Source organism: Leucoraja erinacea, unplaced genomic scaffold (genome assembly GCF_028641065.1).
Source record: "Leucoraja erinacea ecotype New England unplaced genomic scaffold, Leri_hhj_1 Leri_276S, whole genome shotgun sequence".
Classification (NCBI taxonomy): Eukaryota; Metazoa; Chordata; class Chondrichthyes; order Rajiformes; family Rajidae; genus Leucoraja; species Leucoraja erinaceus.
Window position 1 is genome coordinate 33,605 of NW_026576177.1, and position 19,040 is coordinate 52,644.

The window sequence follows — 19,040 nt, forward strand, 5'->3', positions numbered from 1 at the left end:
TGTGGAAATGGCACATAATTTCCCAATAAGTTTAATGCCATTCATCCATGCCTTGAATGGGAAAATAATGACACATTTACACAGCCCCTGTGATCTCAGACTCTGAAGCTGATGTCAGAGCTAAATCAAAACTGTGAATCCATGTAATGTGTCCAGCGCAGATGATGTAACTGGACGTACTAAAGACCAACAGGCTAGAGTAATCAACAGGCCCGTACGAAGCTTTTCAAAAAGGGGGATGGCACGACAGGATTACAAAACTTTTATGTGAAATAATGTACACGCAGCGCACATCACAAGCAGGAAGCCCCTCGCGTTTAGGTTCTAGGGCCCGCTTAAGGCCCCCAAAAGCTCTGGGGTTTTAGATGCGCTCTGGTGCATTCTGAGCCATATATTGGAGCATTTGTGCACCAAATTTATGACTAATATTTCAGAAATAATTTTGGTCATGAAAATTGAAGTCAAACTAAATGGTGCATTTACATTACTAATTTACGTTACATTTCAAACTAAGCTATTTTACACTCATACTATTATAACAAATTCTAGTTCCATGATGTCTCATAAACATGATCACAAATCACATTTTGAATTCTCAAACATAATACGATTGTGAATAATTGCAGAGCTACCAAGTTACACTGAGCATTTCTGTATTTTGATGGCTGAAAATTAGTATTTTGTTGGGGAAATCGGTATTTCTCACATAAATGCAATAGAACGTACTACACAGAAACTGGATTTTTGAAAATCAGTATTTTGCATGCAACCTCATGTATTCTCAAATATTAGTATGGGATATTGAAAATAAGTACTACTGAATTGTGAAACCATTTTTGAAATGTGAATTTACAATTCTTGATTTTGATTTATTTTTAATGGCAATCCTCAGTTCGTTAACGCTGTCCAAGGCCTGTGTCATTCCGCAGCTAGTACACTGATGTTGGTAGCCCGACTTCTACCTCTTCTTGCAGTGCCCTGTTTGGGCTCCCAAAGTGTGAGGGGATTAGCATCAAGACTTACCTGGCCTCCGGCAGCCCCCAGCAGAGCGGGCAGCTGTGGCTTCCGCCTGACATTGTGCTTCGCTCCAGCTCCAAGAGGCAGCTCAGGCCCGACTCGTTGGTCATGTACCGGCAGAAATGTGAGCTTGTGCGTAGTACGGCGGCAACGCCTGGTCCGGCGGCTGCTGCCCGGCTCTAGCGGCCGGGGCGACAAGCAGCAGGGGCTGGCAACGGGAGCAGCAATGTCGGAAGGGGGGAGAATTAGCAGAGAGTACAGAGGCTGCAGCACACCAGGTTGCACAAGTAACCACACCAGCAGCACTCCAGGGAGAAACAGCAGCCTCGCCAGCAACAACCCAGGGTGCACAAGTAACTACACCAGCAGCACCCAAGGGTGCACAAGTAACTACACCAGCAGCACCCAAGGGTCCAGCAGCATCCCAGGATGCACCAGTCGCCACGTCAGCAGCATCCCAGGGGGTACAAGTAACGATGTCAGCAGCGCCATGAGAAGCAGCATCAGGTCGCCCCAAAGAGAAGGAGTGGTGAATCTCCTGAATTCTCTGCCGCAGAAGGTAGTTGAGGCCACAGTTCATTGGCTATATTTAAGAGGGAGTTAGATGTGGCCCTTGTGGCTAAAGGGATCAGGGGTTATGGAGAGAAGGCAGGTACAGGATACTGAGTTGGATGATCGGCCATGATCATATTGAATGGCGGTGCAGGCTCGAAGGGCCGAATGGCCTACTCCTGCACCTATTTTCTATGTTTCTATTATCTGTTATTTGCACTTTATCAGTTTATTTATTCATGTGTGTATGTATTTATATTATGGTATATGTACACACATCTGTTTTGTAGTAAACAGTGTACTACATCTGTTTTGTAGTACACACATCGTTTGGACCTCAAGGGGTCCAAATGACAATAAATGTATCTTATCTTATCTTATCTTAAATGCCTACCATGTTCTGTGTGCTGAAGCAAAACAAGGATTTCATTGTCTTATACAGGGATACATGACAATAAACTCACTTGAATTTGAACTTAAAACACATCTGACACACACACAAACTAGAGATAAACAATGCAACACTTTTAGGGTTATTTTAGGTCAAAGGTCTATAGCCCTCATTTGCAAACGCACAAGGGTCAGGGGGGGGGGGGGGGGGGGTGAATCAGTGCGGGATGGATAGATGGGGGAGATGGGGTTGAGAAGGCAATCGGTGTGGAATGGATGGATTGGGGCAGGGGAATTAGTGCGTGTTGGTTGAGTAGGTAAAATTGTGCGGGGTGAGTGTGGGGGATGTCAGTGGGGGAGTACGGGATAGATGGGGGTAATCAGTACAGTATGGAAGGGGGGGTCAGTGCAGGATGAATGGGGGGCTCAGTACAGGATGAATGGGTGGGTCAGTACAGTGTGGATCGGGGGGTCTGTGCAGGATGAATGGGGAGAGACAGTGCAGGATGGATGGGAAGGGGATCAGTCCAGGATGAATTGGGGGACCAGTGTAGGATGGATGGGGGGGGGGGGGGGGGGGGGGGGGGGTGGCAGGGAGAGGGGGTGGCAGGGGAATCAATGCGAGGTGGATAGGGAGATCAGTGCAGGATGATTAGATGTACAAGAGAGAGAGAGAGGGAAATTGGCAGGGGAGGTGGTGAGGAGGAAGGAAGGTCAGTGCTCCTCGGACAACACCGGCATGATCGCCCCACAACCCGCCCCTGTCCACTGCCAAAGGGGGAGGCAGTTGGGATCTCCTCGCCACCGCCTCCCTTCCTCCGCCAGCCAACAGGAAGGTGCGGGGCCGAGCGGTGTAGGTGCTTCAGACGGCTGAAGGGGGCCTCCCCCATCTTTCCTCCCGCCCTCTCTCTCCTCCCGCCCTCTCTCTCTCTCTCTCCTCCCAGCCTCGGCGTTGATGCATGAGGGTTTGATTTGAAAGTGTTTATGGCCGTTGGCGGAGTGACATTCAGCGGCCGGTGTGAGGGAGGGAGAGAGAGAGAGAGAGAGAGAGAGAGAGCCATCGCCATCGCCGCCGCCGTTGTGTGTTGTTGTTGTTGTTGTGGGCCCGTCGTTCACCCCCGATAGAGGCGACGGTGGGGGGCCGGGGGGGGGGGGGGGGGGGGTGTAGACCCGGCTGGAGCAGCGCCCGCCCGCCCGCCCGCGTGTTGTGTTGTCGCTGCCGGGACGGGACTGGGTCCAGAGTCCGTCGTTCCTGTTTCCCGCCCGGCGACGGGAGAACGGTCTCCCCGCACAGACGGACAGACAGAGACAGACGAGCGGCCGCCGGCAGCGGACGGGACGGGACGGGACCCGCTCACTGGGCGCCAGGCTGACCGATGGGGCCGATAGACCGGGCGGGCAAACACCGCAACGTTTCACGGCCTCACTCACTCACTCACCCAGACTAGGCCCGGATCATCGAGGCGATGCGTTGACAATGGCGGCGATCTGATCCCGCCCCGCCCACTGCGCAGGCGCGGAGAGACGACGTCCATTGGTCACCAGCTTCCCCCCACTGCGCAGGCGCGGAGAGGCGACGTCCATTGGTCACCAGCTTCCCCCCACTGCGCAGGCGCGGGTGGCCACAATTCATCCCGCGCCGGAACCAGAATTTTCCCGAATTTGGCGCAAATTTATTTTTCCTGTGAATGTTTTTTACTGGAAAAAAGGGGATTTGGTGAAACCCAACGGACCAAAGATCCTAGAGGAGCAAGATAGACCACTCACTCCTCGAAAAACGCGTAGTATGACGTGTGTGACCGTCGACGCCATTTGTCGAGGCATTTATTGGCTTCCCCCACACTGTCATGGCGTCCTGGTCTAAATTCCATCTCACTGCTCTGCTATCAAGTATTCTAATCGTAAATCTAAACGACCCGACCTGTCATTCTTTAGGTTCCCCAATAAAAAAGAAAGGTGAGAAAATATTTTTATTATTTTCAGTCGATATTCTGTCGTGAAAATGTTATTTTCTGTTCTCTCATCAACGGCCATTGGGAAACTAGGTTTGTCGGTACATTAGAAAGTTATTAGACTTATGTTTAATAAATCTTTACTTACCATAATAATAAAGACAATTTTAACACTTCTGTACGTTTTTGGTTTTGTTTTCTAAGGGATTGGTCTCCACAATATGGCCCGCGGACACATTAGGTCCAGTGACCAGGAGATTTTTCGAGCTCAGATTCAAGTCCGAGAATGGGCGGCTGTTACCCATTATATTCCTCGAACATAGGGACATAGCAAACAACACTCACATACATACGACATCACAAGCAAAGATCACAAGCCCGCCGTGAAGAAGGGTGCAATCAAATATTATATAACTCTGCTCTATCATCTTTGGGTGCAATGGTGGGTCGGGGGGTTCGGTGGCGGCGGCCGCAATCAAAGATACTAGTGGAGCTCTGCTCTATAATCTTTGGTCGGAATGGGACGGCTGCGCGTTATAATGTGCTATCGTTCCCACTCTCCCTCTCCCCCTCCCCCTCCCCCTCTCCCCTTCTCCCTGCCCCTTCTCTCTGTCCCCCCCCTCCCCCCCTCTCCCCCCTCCTCCCTCTCCCCCTCTCCCCCCTTCTCCCTCCCTCCCCCCTCTCTCCCTCCCTCCTCTCCCTCTCTCTCTCTCTCTCTCTCTCTCTCTCTCTCGATCTCTCTCTCTCTCTCTCTCTCCCCTCTCTTCGCGATCTCCCTCCCTTCCCTCTCTCCCTCCCTTCCATCTCTCCCTCCCTTACCTCTTCATGAGAGTTGGCAGCTCTGCTATGCCTTGGGTCCAAAAGAGGATAGATAGAAAATACTTAATGGTCTTTGTAAGAAGATTTTAATAGGCTCTTCTACATTTAAGGTAAATTGACATTGAGGCAAAACGCATTTTCAATATACAGGTCTCTCCACACAACTGAAAACAATTGCATTTAAGTGATATATCATCCATTGTTCTGGCAAGTAGCAGTAGGTTACAATAACGGTGACGGTGGGAGCCGGGAATGGGTCAGAAAGTCGTTCCATTCCTGTTCGGTTTTCAATGCCATCTCTGGCCTCTCGGTGTTTCAACTAGTAAATTTGTCTGGATTTTAGGACGAGGGGGTTGGGGGGGGGAGTACATCTGTTGCCGGTTAATGGGTGTTCAACATGTATTTACCTTTGCAATCCCGCTCACATGCAAAATGTCAGGCCTATGTCATCAGGGGTCAGTTTATATTATTAACACTTTCATTCCTTTCTTCGTGTGATCTTTACAGAGTCCTGCTATTCTGGAGGTTTTAGTTTTCATGATAGAAGCAATTATTGATTGGACAGTTGTTTATTCAACATTTAGTGTGGGTTCTAATATAATTGAAGAGCAGACTGAGGGAAATCTGAATGAAATCGTGTAGCTTGCATAGATGGCATCCTTGAACCAATTTGAGATGATAATATTTTGTTCCATGCAGTACCTGTGACACATCTTATTCATTTATTTGATGTTTTAGTCAAGCAGATTGCAACAGAGAATGGAAGAATATCATTTCATACATATGGGTTTTGATTTGAAGGTGTGACACAAATTTGACTGTATTTATGTTAAATAAAATAGCTGATGTTTCAACTATGTTAAAATAATAATTAATGGAAGGTTTTGTTACAAAATCCAGTGAATGCAGAACACTGGATTATTTTTAAACGGGGTTTAATATTGATTTAATTACTCTTATAATGCAATTTGTGCAACAATCCAACATCGGAGGTAATGTACCAAAACGTATCTGGCTCATTTACATGGTAACTGTCGAAGGATTATTTTGACGATTGCCATTATTCAACTCTAAAGGAGACGTGGAGGAATACAAAAACCCTCTGAGCACCAATGAAACTCTGCATTCGAAACAGTGGGCTGGTACACCTCATCAGACAACCACCTCAGCATCTGAAGACATCAACTCACAATGGAGTGAAAATAGAGATTTCTTTAAAAGAAAGCAACCAGTGACTAGCCAGTTTAGACACGACCTTGGTGTGTGGGGGAAAAAAACAAAACATGCCCCAGAAGGCAGTGGAGGCCAATTCACTCGATGTTTTCAAGAGGGGGTTAGATTTACTCTTGAGACTAAAGGAATCAAGGGATATGGGGAAAAAAAGCAGGAACGGGGTACTGATTTTAGATGATCAGCCATGATCATATTGAATGGCGGTGCTGGCACGAAGGGCCGAATGGCCTACTGCTGCACCTATTTGTCTAAATCAATTTTTTAAACAGTCTAATGTTTTTTTTTACCAAATTAGAATATATGGTTTTGAATTGTTTTTTTTTAATGCAATTTGAAATAAAACCAGAAAATGCCAGAAGAAATTAAGGGATCAGACTGCATTTGTGGCAAGAGAAAGGGAATTGACGTTTCTGATTGAAGACACCCTGGAAGAACAAAGGGTTCATTCCATATTCCTCATTCTACAAATGCTGCCTGACCCTCTTGAGTGTTTCTATTTGTTTCTATTACATGCTGCCCATCACAAGTTTCATCTGCGTTTTGTATATAGACATGCGCACCAGTGCAATAATGAATGAAATGAAAGATAAAGTTACCTCATTTAGAAATTAAAACCAAACATAATTATTAATGTATATACATGTAGTGGAGGAATAGAGTTCTTGTTTTACTAAAGTAACTAAGAGATTTACACCTATTTTTAAACAGTCAGGTGGACTATCGAGCAAAGCTCTGGGCGTGCAATTTTTGTTTCCAAAGGAACCAGGTAAGTTCTAATTAAATTGTGTATATTTCAATATGCAAACTATTAAAAGGAAATTAGTTGGCTGGAAAAAAGTAAGGGGAAATAACGTTTTTGTGCATTTTATTTTAATGTTCCATATCTGCATACATGCAAAGTGGTGCACATTTCAGGAGTGGCACTAGTTTTAAAAAAAAAGTTATTCTATGTTAAAAGATATTAGACTATGTTTTAATCAATGCCAAACAGAAAGAGCGCTGTTTACAAATAAAGAGGAACTGGTGTTCTTTGCCTCCTTTGTGAAGAAGAATCCCTCTATTTGCCATGTTTGCGAACTTTGCTTGTATACCAAGGACAGAATTAGAACAATCAGCATTATTCATGCTAAAATGACACAACATATTGCTGTACTTTACAGAGTTTTATTTTCAACAGTAACAAATTATCGAGCATTTATTACTTGCATAACCAGCATGTAGTGTATTCATGCTTACCCTACCGAATGTCTAGCTTTTTCTTTTATCACAATTTTCCAAACTTAAATCTGTGCCCTCTATCACCAGATTCTGTGAATCTATCCTATTAATGACCCTTATAATGTTATAAACTTCTCTAAGGTTGCCTTCAGCATCCTATATTCCAATCTTTTCTTATAACTACAGCCCTCCATTCGTTGCAATAATCTTGGTGAATCTCATCTGCACTCTCATGATATTGTATCTTTCCAGCAGTATGGCTAACAAGTGTGGTTAAACCAATATTCCATCCAACTGCAACATGACATAATTCATTTACTCACTGTGTCTACCTATGAAGTCAAGCCTGACAAATATATTTATCACCACACTGTTTGGCTCTGTAACCATTTTCTTGGAGCTGTAGATTTACACTACAAGGCTTCTCTGCACATAACCACTAATTAGGTTCCCGGTCTAACAGAAATTGATTTGCCAAAGTTCATAACCTCACACTTACTGGCATTAAATTCCATCTATTACCTGTCTGCCCAGGTGATAAATGTACAGATGAATCCTTAGACAAACCTCTTTGAGATCCATCACTACTCAAATGTTGTTTTGAAAACTTACTAATCGTACCACCTACATTCTCCTTCAAGTCACACACGCACACACACACACACACACACACACACACACACGCACACACACACACACACACACACACACACACACACACACACACACACACACGCTCTCTCTCGCTCACTCTCTTGGAGGCAATTTGCGTACATTCCTCAGATACCTTGACATTTAACCAGCTCGCCATGCAGGACCTTGTCAGAAGCCTTGCCCTAGTCTTTGTGAACCATGTCTACTGCCCTACCATCAATTCTCTTAGTTAGCTAGCTTCCATGCACATACCAATGTTCAATTATGGGACCATGTGCCAGCAATATTAACTGTTGTTAGAATTGTGTAATGACAGGTCTTGATATTAAATAGGTGCCCAATATTCATGTGGGGATATCTCACATTATTTTCACTACGGGCTGAATCTAAGAAAAGTTATTTCTGTATTTTATCAAGGCCGGCAACAACATTGTACTAATAATTCTTGCATATTCTGATTTTTCCAAATGACCTAATTTGTAGTTTTCACCATCTTACTCGGGCATTTCCGAATTGAATCAACCAGCTGAACTATTGCCTCAGTTTTCAACTATTGAATATGTTGTTCAGGTAATATGAGAAGCATGCCTATTCATTGCATTAATATTCTGTATATTACATAATTTGGCAGAACCGGTTAATGAGAAACGGTTACATTGAAGTAAGAACATTAATTCACTAATTGTTCTTTATTTTTGTGTTGGTCAGCGAGGTTCATCTGCCCCTCTCATCTTCTTGTATGTGGTGGACACTTGCTTGGAGGAAGATGATCTACAGGCCCTCAAAGAATCCCTGCAGATGTCCCTGAGTCTGCTCACTCCCAACTCACTGGTTGGTCTGATTACTTTTGGTCGAATGGTGCAGGTCCATGAACTGAACTGTGAGGGGATTTCCAAAAGTTATGTCTTCAGAGGCACAAAGGACCTGACAGCAAAACAAATCCGGGTGTGTTTTAGATTGCTGGAAAGTTGAAACTAGATGTTGCTTATTATTTAAGAGAAATCATATACTAAATCCCACAGATATTTTGGCTTTAAAACGTATGGGGGGAAAAAAGGTTGTGCATTGAAAACTATATTTCTTCAGCTTTAATATTTTGTAATTCTCCTTTTGTCTTTCTCTAATCAAAGTTAATGCATTTGTAATATCAGTCTATCCTGGTTTATGAAAGTGAAGATTATAAAGCATTGTTTAAATCTGACAGATTAATTTCTTAATGGAATATTGTGACAGGAATTTGACTGAATCGTTTTGAACAGATAATGAGGACTGCTGATAAGGAAAGTGTATTTAATGTGGTCTGTAGATTTAAACAAAATAACTGACAAAGTCCCACAGGACAGACTGCAAAAGAGGCGGTCAGATTCAAAATTAATTCTGATAGGAAGCATGTTGCTGTGGTGACTGAAAGACATTACAATGTGATTCCATCATCAGTGCAAGCTCTTTGTAGTACACATCGGCTACAAATATAAATATAGAGATTATGATTAAGGAAGATCAAGATCTTAATTCAAGCATGCCTACTTGGCTGCAATGATTCCTGTCACCTTGCATGCCTCACTTACATGACTACATTCAGTAGGCACCTTAAAAGCATTGTAGAGACAGCAACACTGTCTCAGCAAAATACTCCTGATCCACAAGCAGCATGTTATGTTTTCCTGGCAACTGCTATGTGTCTGATTACATTCAGCCAGTTTCAATGGACACACTCTATACCCCAACAAGTTATGTACTCTAGTCTAAGCTTCATTACAGCAAGAGATTATCAGCTAGACAGAGGAAATGATTTACGAAGATACTGAAAAACAGCATCATCCCCTTTTTGTCATGGGAATCCTTAGCCTGAGAACGATAGAAAATGGAGCAGCAGAGTTCAAGTAGGCACTAAGGACCTCAAGACCCTTTGTCAGGAATATTCAGGATCTTAGCATAATTAATGGTGGGAATACACTATCTCCTAAAGTATCCGCTCACCCTGACAAACACTTCCAGCCGCACATGGAGAGTCTGCAGTTCCCACATTGGCCTCATCAGTTACTTCAGAATCCTGCAGAGGTGTAGTGGAAGCAAGTCGTCCTTGATCCCAAGGTACTGTTTGAGATGAGAAGAGGACTGCTTAACCTTATTGGTAGAGTCATAGTTATAGAAACAGGATATTCTTGCTGGGACTGTGTAAAACAAACTAATTAGACCATAACTAAAGTAATGCTTACAGTTGAGGTCACCATATTATAGAAACTGTTATAGTAAGAGAGAGGTAACAGTGGTTTTAATTATCACGGTAAAAAGTATATTTAGAGCTTGGTCGCAAATATTTTTTGTGAGTCGAGAAGGCTGAAGGGAATGTAACTCAAAACATAGAGAGGAAGAGGTGGGATGAATACTAGAATCATTTTCCCTTGGAAAAGAAACCAATAATTCAGGAGGGATAGGGATATTTTATTTAAGTGAATCGGCAAAAGGTTTGAATGTCTTCATCCAAAGAGATGTCATGGTCTGAAGCTCATTGCCTGAAGCAGTATTGGAAGCAGAAACCAATCTGGATGAGCATTCAATGTGCTGTAATGTTCAATGTTCCTGAGCAAAAGCTGGGGTGTGAAATTGATCTGAATAACGTGGTGTGAATATGATGAGATCATGTCCTCCTTTGGTGCTTTAAAATTCTATGATAGTTTACAGTTATTTCAGAATCAGTATGCTTTATTATCTTGATCTTTCTTGGATTTTAGCTCCATGTATTTGGCAAGACCACACCAAGTTGAGTATATGTTCATATGCACAACTACAGTAAGATGAAAATCTTGTTTGGAGCAGCATCACAGGCACAGACTCTGACAAACACACAGAAATATAAATGATGCATGAAATTCTGCAAAACAATAAAAAGAAAGAAGACTGTGGGGAAAAAAAATATATTGTTGCGAAAGGGGGAAAAAAAACATGGTAGTGGGTCGTAGTGTTCTGTTGTCGAGGTGGGATTAGAGTTCTGCAGGTTGATTCAAGAACCTGCTGTCCTTAGGAAAGTAGTCGTTCCTGAACCTTGTGCTGTGCAACCCCCGGGCTCTGTACCTCTTGCTTGATGATAGCAGAGAGAAAAGGGCCTTGGCTGGATGGTGGGGATCCTTGATGATAGAGGTCACTTTCATGATGCAGCACCTCATTAGTTTAGTTTACTTTATTGTCACGTGTATTGAGGTACAGTGAAAAGCTTTTGTCGCGTGCTAATCAGTCAGCGGAAAGACAATACATGATTACAGTGTTTAAGGAGGAACTGCAGATGCTGGAAAATCGAAGGTACACAAAAATGCTGGAGAAACTCAACGGGTACAGCAGCATCTATGGAGCGAAGGAAATGGGCAACGTTTCGGGGCAAAACCCTTCTTCAGACGTAGTCAATACATGATTACAATTGAGCCATTCACAGTGTCATGTACAGATTCATGATAAAGGGAATAACGTGAATAACATTTAGTGCAAGATAAGGCCTGTAAAGTCTGATCAAAAATGGTCTGAGGGTCTTCAATGAGGCAGATAGTAGTTCAGGACTTAATCATATAGATGCTGTTAATGGAGGAAAGGGCTGTGCTGATGGACTAGTGTGTTCCATTTTAAAAGTAGGTTGATAAATATAAAAAGAAGAAAATACGCTTTTTTGTTTTAAAAAACGAAAGCATTTTTTTTTTTAAAGTTACTTTTGAATTCAGTGTGCAAAAACATGAGAATTATGCGGTGAATGAATTGGAGGGTTAATTCGGTTACCTAATATTTGTTGTAAAGAAACTTGAAGCTAGATCAACTTTTAGAATGTAATTATTCTTGCACATCAGAAGGTATAAAACTGAATTATTCAAAATCATACTTATTTCTCCTTGCTAAAAGATGAATTTATTTATATTTGATGTCAATTTTGTTGCGAATATGAGAGCAGTGGAAGAGAAAAAAAAAATTGACCTCTGGAGTATTATGTCGTTGACATCAAGCCACTTTTAAAGGAGCAAGGTTCATTTCATGTATTAAAATATATGTTCATTTCTCATTTTCCCTTTTCAAACAGGATATGCTGGGACTTGCAAAACCACCAGCAGGAGTTCAAGGAAGCGCCCCTCAACCACAAGAGCACCCTGGTTTATCCAGCAGGTATTATATCTGCAGTTAGCAATGATTTAGAGGAAAATATCTATAATATAAAAGTAGTTAGATTTCCAAATTTTCATTTTGTAAATTCTTTACAATGTGCCATTCTCTTAAACAAATGCAACAAACCGTCTTCTCTTGCAAACTGCAACAAGGAAAAAGCTTTTGGAAAAGCTAATGGGAATAAAGATGGACAAGTCACCAAGACCCAATGGTCTGCACTTAAACATTTTAAGGGAAGTGGCGAAGCGGTTGGAGAACAGTAAATGTGTTTCCTCTGTTCAAGCATGGTGGGAGATAAAAGCGGAATAGACCAGTGAAGCTTATCTGTGGTTGTTATGAAGAAAGGGGGTTTCTTAAATGTGCATATTTTAATGCCAGGAGCATTGTAAGAAAGGTGGATGAGCTTAGAGTCTGGATAGACACCTGGAAGTATGATGTTGTGGCGATCAGTGAAACATGGTTGCAGGAGGGCTGTGATTGGAAACTAAATATTCCAGGATTTCGTTGCTTCAGGTGTGATAGAATTGGAGGGGCAAGAGGTGGAGGTGTTGCATTGATTATCAGGGAAGATATTACAGCAGTGCTTTGGCAGGATAGATTGGAGGGCTCGTCTAGGGAGGCTATTTGGGTGAACTGAGAAGTGGGAAAGATGTAGCAACACTTATTTGAGAATTAAGGGACTGAAGTTTAGGGGTAACATGAGGGGGAACTTCTTTACTCAGAGAGTGGTAGCTGTGTGGAATGAGCTTCCAGTGAAGGTGGTGGAGGCAGGTTTGTTTTTATCATTTAAAAAAAAATTTGATAGTTTTATTGAAGGGAAGGGGATGGAGGGGTATGGGCTGGGGGCAGGTATATGGGACTAGGGGAGATTTTTTGGTCGGCACGGACTAAAAGGGTCGAGATGGGCTGTTTCCGGGCTGTAATTGTTATATGGGGTTATAGGGGTGTATTATAGACCGCCAAATGGGGAACGAGAATTGGAAGAGCAAATATGTAAGGAGATAGCAGATATTAGTAGTAAGAACAAGGTAGTGATTGTGGGAGATTTCAACTTTCCACACATAGACTGGGAAACACATTCTGTAAATGGGCTGGATGGTTTGGAGTTTGTAAAATGTGTGCAGGATAGTTTTTTGCAGCAATACATAGGGGTACCTACTAGAGGAGGGGCAGTGCTGGACCTCCTGTTAGGAAATGAGACGGGACAGGTGGTGGAGGTATGCGTTGGGGAGCACTTTGGGTCCAGTGATCACAATACCATTAGTTTCAATATAATTATGGAGAAGGTCAGAACTGGACCTAGGGTTGAGATTTTTGATTGGAGAAAGGCTAACTTTGATGAGATGCGAGATGATTTAAAAGGAGTGAACTGGGACATTTTGTTTTATGGGAAAGATGTAGAAGAGAAATGGAGGACATTTAAAGGGGAAATTTTAAGGGTACAGAATCTTTATGTTCCAGTTCAGTTGAAAGGAAACAGTGAAAATTGGAAAGAGCCCTGGTTTTCAAGGGAAATTGGACATCTTGTTCGGAAAAAGAGGGAGATCTACAATAATTATAGGCAGCATGAAGTAAATGAGGTGCTTGTGGAGTATAAGGAATGTAAAAAGAATCTTAAGAAAGAAATTAGAAAAGCTAAAAGAAGATATGAGGTTGCTTTGGCAAGTAAGGTGAAAGTAAATCCAAAGGGTTTCTACAGCTATATTAATAGCAAAAGGATAACGAGGGATAAAGTTGGTCCATTAGAGAGTCAGAGTGGACAGCTATCTCCAGAGCCAAAAGAGATGGGGGAGATATTGAACAATTTATTTTCTTCGGTATTCACCAAGGAGAAGGATATTGAATTATGTGAGGTAAGGGAAACTAGTAGAGTAGCTATGGATACTATGAGTTTCAAAGTAAAAGAAGTACTGACACTTTTGAAAAATATAAAAGTGGATAAGTCTCCAGGTCTTGACAGGATATTCCCTAGGACGTTGAGGGAAGTTAGTGTAGAAATAGCCGGGGCCATGACAGAAATATTTCAAATGTCATTAGAAACGGGAATAGTCCCCGAGGATTGGCGTACTGCACATGGTGTTCCATTGTTTAAAAAGGGTTCTAAGAGTAAACCTAGCAATTATAGACCTGTTAGTTTGACTTCAGTGGTGGGCAAATTAATGGAAAAGATACTTAGAGATAATATATATAAGCATCTGGATTAACAGGGTCTGATTAGGATGTCAACATGGATTTGTGCCTGGAAGGTCATGTTTGACTAATCTTCTTGAATTTTTTGAAGAAGTTACTAGGGAAATTGACGAGGGTAAAGCAGTGGATGTTGTCTATATGGACTTTAGTAAGGCCTTTGACAAGGTTCCTCATGGAAGGTTGGTTAAGAAGGTTAAACTGTTGGGTATAAATGGCGGAATAGCAAGATGGATTCAACAGTGGCTGAATGGGAGAAGCCAGACGGTAATGGTTGTTTGTCGGGTTGGAGGCAGGTGACTAGTGGGGTGCCTCAGGGATCTGTGTTGGGTCCTTTGTTGTTTGTCATGTACATCAATGATCTGGTTGAAGGGGTGGTGAATTGGATTAGTAAGTATGCAGATGATACCAAGGTGTTGTGGATAATGAAGAGGATTTCCAAAGTCTACAGAGTGATTTAGGCCATTTGGAAAAATGGGCTGAAAGATGGCAGATGGAGTTTAATGCTGATAAATGTGAAGTGCTACACCTTGGCAGGACAAATCAAAATAGGACATACATGGTAAATGGTAGGGAATTGAAGAATACAGTTGAACAGAGGGATCTGGGAATAACCGTGCATAGTTCCTTGAAGGTGGAATCTCATATAGATAGGGTGGTAAAGAAAGCTTTTGGTATGCTAGCCTTTATAAATCAGAGCATTGAGTATAGAAGCTGGGATGTAATGTTAAAATTGTACAAGGCATTGGTGAGACCAAATCTGGAGTATGGTGTACAATTTTGGTCGCCCAATTATAGGAAGGATGTCAACAAAATAGAGAGAGTACAGAGGAGATTTACTAGAATGTTGCCTGGGTTTCAGCAACTAAGTTACAGAGATAGGTTGAATAAGTTAGGTCTTTATTCTCTGGAGCGCAGAAGGTTAAGGGGGGACTTGATAGTGGTCTTTAAAATGATGAGAGGGATAGTCAGAGTTGATGTGGCCAAGCTTTTCTCTTTGAGAATAGGGAAGATTCAAACAAGAGGACATGACTTCAGAATTAAGGGACAGAAGTTTAGGGGTAATATGAGGGGGAACTTCTTTACTCAGAGAGTGGTAGCGGTGTGGAATGAGCTTCCAGTGGAAGTGGTGGAGGCAGGTTCGTTGGTATCATTTCAAAACAAATTGGATAGGCATATGGATGAGAAGGGAATGGAGGGTTATGGTATGAGTGCAGGCAGGTGGGACTAAAGGAAAAAGTTGTTCGGCACGGACTTGTAGGGCCGAGATGGCCTGTTTCCATGCTGTAATTGTTATATGGTTATAAAGAAGTACCTTTGCATTAAGAGGTGTTGAATGCAATCAAACCAAGTAAATGTGAATTATGAAAAGACAATCATGTTTGACTAATTTGCTGGATTCCTTCAAGGGTGTAACAAGTAGAGTTGACAGAGGGGGACCTATAGATGTGGTGTAGATATTTTATAAGCCTACGTAAGTTTGTTTTGCAAGATAAGAGGTCACAATATTGGAGGATGTGTGGGAACATGGATTGAAGATTAGTTATCCCATAAAAGACAGTTTGAAGAAACAAGTCTCTTTCCGATGGATGGATGTAGCGATTCCAGTGCCCCAAGAATGAGTTCATGTCTTTCAATCGTTTGCTATCTGTCTCAATGACTTGCAATAGGGGGCAGAGTGTATGGTCTCCAGGTTTTCTGATAACATAAAATAGGTGGAAGGGCATTCTGCAATGAGGATATTTGTATTCTCCAAAAGGTTATAGACAGATTGACTAAGTGGGTGAAACCTTGGCAGGCAAATGGAATTTAAAGTAGAAAATTGCGTGGACCTGCGCTTCAGTTAGTAGATTAATATCTAAAAGCAGAGATTGCCAGTCAGTGTACAGAGACATCTATGTGTTCTTGTGTAAGTATCACAAAGTTAGCTGGCAGCTGAAGCAAGTGGTTAAAAAGGCAAATGGCATATTGGCCTTTATTGCAAGGGGTTTGGCGTTTACATATAGAAAATAATTGTTAGAATTGTACACAGCGTTGGTGAGAACATGCTTTAAGTATGTGTACATTATTAGCTCCCTTATTTAAGAAAGGGTACATGTGCATTGAAGCTGATTTAGAAGAAATTCATTTGCCCAGTGCTCAAAGTGCTGGAGCTCAGTCAGCACTTGTGCAGGGAATGGATGACATTTTGGGTCGGGTCACGTCTTCAGTCTTCAGTGTTCTTGCATGGAGTGAGAACTTGTGCAAGAAGCGGTAGATGAAGGGTAGATAACTTAGATAATTGGTGTGCCCAAAATGGGAGACCTGGCAGTAGCCACGTGGGACAAGATGGTGGCGCAGTCAAGTGCTGAGGAAGCACGCATGCTTGCAGTAGCGAGTCTAGATCAGTCTGAAGAAACATCATCTGCCCATTCCCTCCACCTATGCTGCCTGTCCTGCTGAGTTCCCCCAGCATTATGTGTATAGGTTAGATATTAGGATGTTTCCACCACAGGGAGAGACTAGAATGGGGCCCCTAGTTACAGCATAAGGATTATTTAAAACCAAGGTGCGTAGTTTCTTCTTGTAGTGGGTGAAATATCTCTAGAATTCTCTATGTTGGACGGATGTCGCAGCTAAACGACTGGGGATACCTCAAGAAGAGGTAGTTATATATTTCAGGGATTTGAGAGCTATTAATAATTGGCAAGAGGAGTTGAAACCCAGAACAGATCAGCCCTTGTTGCATTACATGGTTTGTCTGAGGGTCAAAGAGGCTCCTATGGCTCACATTTTCTTTTGTTGCCTATAATGAAGATTTGATCATTTTGGAATTATTGGTTAGAATTCAAATGATAACATGATGTTTTGTGACCATTCTGGTATGATCAACAATTATCAATCTTACTTTTTCCAAGTGGTGAGTCTGTCTGTCTGTATTATCTACCTTTAAATTTTGTGCTACAGTTCATATTTCATTCTCAGATTATCTCAAAGATTCGCAAAGTGGCTCCATTTAATTCTGATTAGACTTGTTCACATCTATTCCAGGATACAGTATTTCCTTATTGTCACCTTGCACTCAAATATTAATGAATGTAGAGTGCTCATGAGCATCTTCCATCCGTCATTTTCATTATCAGATTGATGAGTCTGGGCAAGGGAGGTATTTCCAATTACATCAAACACTTCATTGGATGCACATTCTCTTTTTGCATTCAGTTGTCTTCACATGGAAAACAATTAGGTAAAACACCTCTGAGCTAAATCTTTGTCCACCAATTCCTGCATTACTTCAAGAGTTGAAAGGCATTACTGTGATACTTTACACTTATGAATATTTCAGTTTACATAGTAAGATGATGTGCTCTTTTTCATTAAGGTTCTTGCAGCCAGTTCATAAAATTGATATGAATTTGACTGATCTGCTTGGAGAGCTTCAGAGGGATCCATGGCCTGTACCTCAGGGGAAAAGACCTTTGCGTTCGACTGGCGTAGCTCTTTCCATTGCTGTCGGTTTGCTTGAGGTATTGAACTGAATGTCTGTGGGCTTTGGGCCCTTCTGGGGGACTTTGACATCAGAAGCTTCTCGTGGCTTATTGCCTGATCCCCTGTCAGGAACATACGCAAGATCGTGTTGGATTACTTTTATTTATACTCCAATTAGAAGATACATAATTCTAAGATACTTGTCGGGAGATGGGGTAATCCGATTATCTCCTTTATGAAGGAAAAATATCAACATACACCATTCTGAGCTTTCCTCATTCAACTGGCAATTATTTGTGGTAGGAGTTTGGAAGAAAGATACAGCAATTGCTTCCAAATTCCTTAAATGCAGACAGCTTTCAGAGAATCGGGACATTGGTCATATTAATGACCCGCTAAATATTATTTAATGCGCACCTTACCCTGTGTTATTAAAGTATCTTTTATAGAATGATGGAATGGAAAATAACTGTCCTATCCCAAAGCATTTTCTGAGATTTATGCTTTTGATTGGAAGTGTGCACAATAGAAATCTTATAACCCATGGGTTAATCAGTGGGTATTCTTCAGAATTCTGAGAAAATATCAATTACAATATTTGATATTTGGTAAGGTACCATATAAAAGACTGTTGTTTAAGGTAAGAGATGTTATTGGAAGAAGTGTGTTTATGTGGAGGTCGTTTTTTCCAAAACCATGCTCTTTGCCATTGTAGTCTTCTTGTTTCACATTATTTAATGAAAAAGTGCTTTGAAGATGAATACCCTTGAACTTGCACAGTACACAATTTTCATTTTGGGTGACATAGGGTATTGATTTTGGATTCTTTGCCACAGGGCAGTTTTCCAAATACTGGAGCAAGAATAATGTTGTTTACTGGAGGACCACCAACCCAGGGACCAGGCATAGTGGTGGGGGATGAACTAAAAACACCGATCCGTTCCTGGCATGATATAGAAAAGGACAACGCACGGTTTCTGAAGAAAGCAACCAAGGTCAGTCATCTTTTATAAACTTGTTTTTGGCATTGCCGTGAGTGTAATGAAGACCAAATGTTATTACTTGTACAGCCTCTGATGTAAAATATCTGCGATTTGGGCAAGTGAATGATATGGTATATTCCCCAAGTACATTTCATTTAGCGCAAGAATCTACTCATTTTAAGAGTAATTTATTCTCATTTACGGTTGTTTAAATGAACTGATTGCACATGAATATTATATCTGTTTCAACATAAACGACAAAAATATTAATCTGTTACTAAATAATTTGCACATTTAGTTCACAAATTCATTTTCCTATATTGGTTCAGAAGGTAGTTGAGGCCAGTTCATTGGCTATATTTAAGAGGGAGTTAGATGTGGCTAAAGGGATCAGGGGGCATGGAGAGAAGGCAGGTATGGGATA

General features: G+C 41.9%; 1 protein-coding gene across 1 annotated transcript in view; it reads left to right on the forward strand.

Moving 5' to 3' along the window:
• The window catches only part of LOC129693394 (protein transport protein Sec23A-like), a 52,185-nt gene that overhangs the window by 10,231 nt on the left and 22,914 nt on the right, over positions 1 to 19,040 (forward strand). The window contains exons 2-9 of the mRNA XM_055630223.1: positions 975 to 1,141; positions 3,825 to 3,915; positions 6,672 to 6,729; positions 8,319 to 8,405; positions 8,544 to 8,780; positions 11,896 to 11,978; positions 17,527 to 17,671; positions 18,470 to 18,628. Of these exons, the coding sequence (XP_055486198.1) occupies positions 975 to 1,141; positions 3,825 to 3,915; positions 6,672 to 6,729; positions 8,319 to 8,405; positions 8,544 to 8,780; positions 11,896 to 11,978; positions 17,527 to 17,671; positions 18,470 to 18,628 (1,027 nt within the window). The remainder of the gene's footprint in view (positions 1 to 974; positions 1,142 to 3,824; positions 3,916 to 6,671; positions 6,730 to 8,318; positions 8,406 to 8,543; positions 8,781 to 11,895; positions 11,979 to 17,526; positions 17,672 to 18,469; positions 18,629 to 19,040) is intronic.